We start from the raw sequence: 6,815 nt of genomic DNA, 5'->3' as shown, positions 1-6,815 counted from the left end.
CCTCTCTGTGTTTCATTCTGTGTATTAGGTAGGGCTGCTATGTCTTCAGTCTTAGTAGAGTGGCCTTATATAGTAGGTGTGCTCTGGGGCTCAGTGGCAGTCTCTCTGGTCACTTGAGCTGCGCACTCCAGGTGTGTCTCTCGTGTGGGTTATGTGTACCCTCCTCTTGTAGTTGAGCCTTGATTGCTATTTGCACATCAATGGGAGGGACTGGCCCTTGGGCTAATTGGTGGTGAGAACTGGTTGTGACTACAGTAGAAGAGTTGTTGTGCAGAGGCTGACCCTACAGACAGGATCTGCCTCAGAAGGACTCTGGTGCCTGCCTAATCTGCCCCTTGGGTGTGTCATACTTGGAAGTGGCTGGGTGATGCTCCAGCTCATTTCAAAGCTGCTCGCTAGGGGCTCCAGCCTTAGGAGTGTCTTAGAGGGGATATGCTGCAGGTCAAGTTGAGCTGCAGCCTGTGCTTTACCCAGGGCTACCCAGCAGGAGTCACAAAGAAATTCGCAGATGGCTGCTGCCTGTGCTGTGCTTGGAAGTGTCTTTATTGGCCAAGCTTCTAACCAATGCCGACTGCTGCTAGTGCTGCATTCAAAGCTGCCTAGCCAGAGGTATGGGACATGCTCAAGCCAGATGCTGCTTGTATGGGTTCTGTGAACCTTTGAGAGATCCTAGGAGAGTCTGCGATATGAGCTAAGGCAGACGGTTGGTACAAAAATGTCACTGGAAGCAGCTTGGGTGTGTCTGAATGCATCCTCTGGGCCTATTAGAGTTTTTCTTTGGTGCCTGCTGGTTTAAATGAAATATAGTCTCTGGACTGTCTTAATCTGTAAATGAGCATTACATAAATCATTTTACCATGCAATTCTATATTGGACAATAAAAAACAGAAGAGGATGTTGAAATCTGTTGCAAAACGTAAGAAAACAAGGGGAAAGTAAGTCTAAAGTATGTGCTTAATTATCGAGAGAAATTAGAAGGCTTTGAGCAAAATTGCTAAAAGCTTGGATCTTGTCCCAGTATCCTGAACTATTGTCAGTTAGGGAGCTATCGCAAAATCCTCTTTTCCATTTCATAGATCTACTAAGTTTTTAATTTTCTAAAAATTTCCTTGGCAATATATTATTAGAGGTAAACTCTGCATTAATCTGTAAATACCTGCATTAATTTGTAAACTTCCACAGAAAAGTGGAATTTTATTTGAGCGTTTTAACAATGCACAGCCAATCAGTGAAAAAGCCTTTGGTCTTTTCCTAGATCTCCACCCTCTCCCATATTCTCTCCACCTCAGGAATGACTGAGTTGAAAAGGAATCTGGAAAGATTATTCATGTCGTGGGTTAAAGCCAGGCTTCAATCAAAATGACCAGGTAAGAATTTAGCCAGAAAGTCAGGGTGATTTTCAAGCTTGGAGTCACACACTGTCACTGGCTGTGTGACCTTGCATAATCATTTGAATCTCATTCCTTCATCTGTAAAACTAAAGTAGGGATAATAGTAATAATTTCCTCCATCATGGACTATTGCAGGGATCAAAAGAGATTATGAGCACACAGTAACACACAATATATATTACGTATTATGCAGACATATATGTATATATACATATATACACAGATGTATATTGTAATTATAATGATTAAAACCCTCCTGTCTCCCTCAGCAGCCTAATCCAAAGACAACTACATCTTGTATCAGAAGCTTGCTTTATGTCACATTGAAATCCTTTATTATAAAATTTGAATTAACTCAGTGGAGTGGAAATAAGAAGGTGGCTTCAGATATTTACTAGATAGCCAAATATGTAAAGAAAGAGTGTTTCATTTTTGGCCAGTCTCCTCCCTATCCTTTTCTTACCATCGTCACCATTTTTCTCACCACTCACGAGACCATCCTGGATCTCCTGTCAAGGTGAAGGAATCAAGTCCCGAACCCTCAAAGGTGAGTTAATATTATTTAAGTTACCTCACCAAAGAGCACTTACTATCACAGGATACTTTTACAAACTTCCCAATTTAAAGGAATACATCTCGGATGATAGAATTTAAGCCCATAATGTAAACTGTTTTCAGCAAGTCTACCTTCCTTTTATCTCTCTCTCTCTTTTTCTCCCAACCTTTTCAAATTTACACCTTGCCTTTATAAACTTCCAATTATAAGCATGATTAAAATTTCCAGTGTCCACTCCATTTTCATAGCATTCTAGCTATGATCTTGTGTTAAGGAAGTTATTTGATTGACTTCATTCTTTCCAAGGAAAAATCAGAAGGTCACTGATTCCCTCCATTGTTCTTTGTGTAAGGGAGGTTGTGAACAAATCACATGAAGAGGAAATGTGGCACTTTTTCTCTTGTTTAATATGTATATCACCCAAGGAGAATGGTCATCTTGAAAGAGGGTGTGTCATGGTGGACTTTAGCCTTTGTAATCATACATACACTGCACCCAATTTTTTTGAAAGATCAACTGCAGTTTATATGTACTGTTGTCATTAGTTAATGTCTCAAAGCAGCCATTTATTGGAGGTCTATCTGATGAACCTTTATGTAAATCCAAATTGCAAGTAAACATGATATTTTATTTTTTTCTTATTTCTTGTTCTTTTTTAATATTTTTGTGATATACATAAATCAGGGTTTGTCACAGTGTCATTATTGACTTTTTGGCCAAATAATTCTTGGTTGTGGTTTTGACCTGGGCATTTTAGGATGTTTAGCAGCATTCCTAGCCTCTATCCACTCGATGCTCATGGCACCTACCCAGTGAGGACAGTAAAAACTATCTCCACACTATGCTAAACTGCTCCTGGGATACAAAGTCATGCTCTGTTGAAAAGTACTAGGCTGAAGGAATACGTGAGTAATAACCCTTATGTCAATATGTCACTTTCAATGTGAAGTTCCTTTGCAGGGGTATTTTAAAGCTCTTATCAATTTAGAGAGGGTCAATTAGTTAAAGTGAAATATTGTAGTTGGTAGATAACACTTAACACATTGTGGTAAACTGTAGTATTTAACTGTACACTGTAAACATTAGGGCATTGCTGTCAATCCCTTCTGCTTATGGAACTCCCATTCTTACTTCAGAATGAGGGCTATCCATGTGTGGATATCAGAGATAATGTATCCAAGAGGATGAAAAATAGGGTACTTACACACCAAGTCCTCTATGCATTGTGTAAAGGCTGTTTCTGGGTTATAGGGAGAGTGTTAATTCTTCAGCACTTCTGGCTTGTTATGCAGTGGGGTAAGGGAAGGAGTGGGCTCTGGTCAATAACTCATAAAGTTGCAATTTTAGCTTCTTTGAAAATGGTAAGGATGCTGGGAATACGGGCAGGTTGACAACAGTGCCTGCTATAATCCTACTAATAGACTGAAGGAATTGGATGACAGAGAGGTTGAAGATGGATAGGAACCAAGAGATAAGTGAAGGAATAAGATAAATGGTGGCAGACTAAAAATCGTAAGTGGAAGAATTGCCTGAAAACAGGATGACACTTCATCTTTAGAGTCTAGAAGGGAGATGGGAAGGATGGCTGCAAACGTAGATAGGTTTATGGGTTTGATGTCAGGAACAGGTAAGATTAACATTTGCTTCTTGGTTTCCTTGGTATCTTTTGAGAGAAGGTCATTCTTAGAAAGTGATAATTTCTAGTAAGTAAGGAAGGCAAAGTTTGTAATAGCCACTAAAGGAAATGGGAGACAATTTAAAAAATATAAGCATTGAAGAGCCTAGCTAAGACCATAATCCAAAAATGTGTAGTGGCACCCATTCCATGGACTGGTGGATCATTTCCAACAGTACTCAGTAGATGTGGTACAGGGACAGAAAATGCAAATTGTAAATTCATTCATTTATTGAATCAATATTGACTACCTAATTATGTGTCAGGCACTGAGTGCTAAAGATAAAAGTCAATAGACAAATTACAAATAGACAAAAATTCTATGATTTTGGAGAGGAAATACAGACAATAAGATCAATAAATAAAATTATAGTGTATTAGTCATAAGCATAGAGAATGGGAAGAGGGAATGTTGGAGCTGGAGAGGGGTGTCATTTTAGATAGAGAATGTAGGCACAGCCTCTCTGAGAAAGTGTCATTTCAAAGAAGACTTGAAAGAAGTGAGATATTGAGCCACATGGACAACTGGGAAGTATGTTCCTGGCAGGAGGAACAGCGAGTGCAAAGGTCCTAAGACAGGCATGTGCCTGGCATGTTGAGGAGTGGCAAGAAAGCTAGAGTGATGACTGGACCAATATGAACAAGAAATAAAGTGGTTTAAATTGAGGTCAAAGAGGTAACAAGGTTGGAGGTTCACTTTGTGTAAGGTCTTGTGGCCCATGGCTTTTAGGTTGATTCAGTATCAGAAAATTTGAGGGAAGATGGGGTGTAAGGACTAGAAAGGAGAGGATTGAGAATGTTGGTGAAAACATATTTTAAATGACCGTTTTAAGAACAGAAGAAAACAAGCCCAAGAATAAGCAGATTTATTGGGAGCCTTATCAAAAATGGGGAAAGAATCAGGAGTGAATGAATGTATAGGAAGCAAAGGAAGAAAGAGTTTCTAAGTGGAGAATATGCATATTAAAGATAACTAACATTTATTTAGCATGTGTGATGTGCTAAGGACTTTGTGTATTATTTCATTAAATTTCCCACCCACATGATACAGTAATAAAAAATTTCATCCAAATGGTTTAGATGAGAAAATTGAGGCATAGAGTAACTAAGCTACTTTCCCAAAGACATGCTACTGGTTAGTGGTAAAACCAGGATCTGAACTCCGTTAGTCTAACTCTTAGGCTCCCCTTCTTAACAAAGTTGTTGTACAGGCTAAGTGCTGCAGAAGATTCATGTAAGATAAAGATGGACACAGGTCAATGCAAACTGGGTGTTAGGAGGTCATTGGTGAAAGTAAGTGGGAATACAGACAGAACTTTGTGGTTTAGTGGCTCACTGTATGACAAAGAAGTGGAAGCAGCAGTTTTTGGATTGGAGAGACAGGGGGATTATGGAGAGTGACCACAAGATGACATAAAATTAAAACAAACAAAACAAAAACAAACAGGAAGGCGCCAGAAGAAAGTACAACAATGAAGATAAAAGTCTGAGTCGATAATTTATGGAACTAGTTTGAAGGGTTGGAATTGTGAATTAGCCTTGAAGAGGAAGACCCAGTTTCGTGGGAAAATAGCTGAAGACCAGAGAACAAAATTGTGAACGCAGGTTATAAAGCCAATAAGCAGTAGCTCAGGGAGCAGAGTCCACAGTTTCTGATTGTCAAGACAAGTCCTTTCCACTAGGCCACCCAACCACTCTTGCTGAATCATCGTCTGCTGGTTACTTACCGCCAATCCAAAGGGAGTTATTGTAGTTAATGAATAAAGACAGTACAGCAAAACCCACTGTAAATGCACAGCTCTACAGAAACACTAAGGACATCTTGACCTTTGAGTTTTCTTTACAACTCCCTCCCCCTACAGCTCTTTAGCACAGAGTTCTGACTTTTCTTACCTATAAACTGCCTTCCAGATACTGCAGGTTCCTACTTTGATGCCAAGTAGGGACTCAGGTGGAGAAAAGTGTCACCCTGAGGGAATTTCTAACTGAATTAGGCTCCACAAAGACTTGACATCAAAATGCTTCTGGTAGGTAAATGGAGCACAGATGGGAAATCAAGCCAGTGTGTGACTGGGCATGATTTAGAGCAACTGTTATTGATATGACAGATCCGAGCAGACAACCCCATGAGAGTCTGGATTTCAGTTGCAGTGCAAGTAGGTGAAATGCATAACTGTGGGTTTGACTTTTGAATTTTCTACACCTTGCCAGTGGTTACTGCAGCCATTATTTAGGTCATGTGTATTCCAAAGAGGTTTTTGATTTAAGAATCTAGATTTTTTTTTAGAAGAGTAATAATGTATTATCTATGCATAAGATTTTATGTATTTATTTTATGGTGATGAAATTTTTTACATAGTATGAAATATTATAACTTTTTAACTTTGGAGGAACAACAATGGTCTATTTCTAGCACTTATATTATCTTGGGCAAACATTTAAATTTCTGATTAATGTTTAACTACAAGTATACTCAGTTCCAGTAAAGGATCACTTTCAAGATTCAGGCTCAGTAGTCTTGATGATTAGAATTCAGGCTCAAGAAGAAGCCCCAAGAAGTTGTATATTGGATATTACAGAAAGTGGGCGCCATACCTGACCTCTAGAGGATGTGGACTGGATATAAGATCTTAATCTTCTCTTGCCTTATTACAGAAATTTGGATGGAGAAACAGTATTTATCGCAAAGAAAAGTGGACCCAGGAACTGATTTCACTTGGAATCATACCATTTTAGAAGGTACTCGGTTCAAAAGAGCCATTTTCAAAGGGCAATACTGTAGAAGTTTTGGTTGTTGTGAAGACAGAGATGACGGCTGTGTCACTGAGTTCTATGAGGCGAATGCACTGTGTTACTGTGATAAATTCTGTGAAAGGGACAACTCCGATTGCTGTCCTGATTACAAGTCATTTTGCCTTGAAGAGAAAGAATGGCCTCCTCACACAAAGCCTTGGTATCCAGAAGGTAGGCCTTGGGAATGTGTTTAAGCATTATACTAGTTCATAATAAAATCTATCAAACTTTCTCTTTTTCTCCTTCTTTCCTTCCTTCCCTCCTATCCTGAAGATCAAATTAAAAATGAATAATGTGATCACCAGAATAAATTTCTTTGGATTGTTAAAGTGCTTTGGTTTAGATGCAGAGTACTTGAATCATACTTCAGGAAAGTTCTGGTGTAACAGCCATGAATGCT

At 39.0% G+C, this 6,815-nt stretch overlaps 1 protein-coding gene across 9 annotated transcripts in view; it reads left to right on the top strand.

Annotated features, from left to right (window-relative positions):
• Positions 1-1,660: 1,660 nt before the first annotated feature.
• Positions 1,661-6,815, top strand: part of TINAG (tubulointerstitial nephritis antigen) — an 83,078-nt gene continuing 77,923 nt past the window's right edge. For 3 of the 9 annotated variants that reach the window (XM_081045010.1, XM_081045007.1, XM_081045012.1), the window contains exon 1: positions 6,121-6,586. In XM_081045010.1, coding sequence (XP_080901136.1) covers positions 6,232-6,586 — 355 coding nt within the window. In that variant the 5' untranslated portion in view covers positions 6,121-6,231. Of the gene's footprint in view, positions 1,939-5,424; positions 5,650-5,734; positions 5,783-6,120; positions 6,587-6,815 lie in introns of those variants that run through there. The other 6 variants (XM_081045013.1, XM_081045008.1, XM_081045009.1 and 3 more) reach the window with 5 other exon arrangements.

This window comes from Rhinolophus hipposideros, assembly GCF_964194185.1.
Source record: "Rhinolophus hipposideros genome assembly, chromosome: 3".
NCBI lineage: Eukaryota > Metazoa > Chordata > Mammalia > Chiroptera > Rhinolophidae > Rhinolophus > Rhinolophus hipposideros.
The sequence above is the reverse complement of the archived record's forward strand: the minus strand, read 5'-3'. Positions and strand labels throughout refer to the sequence as shown.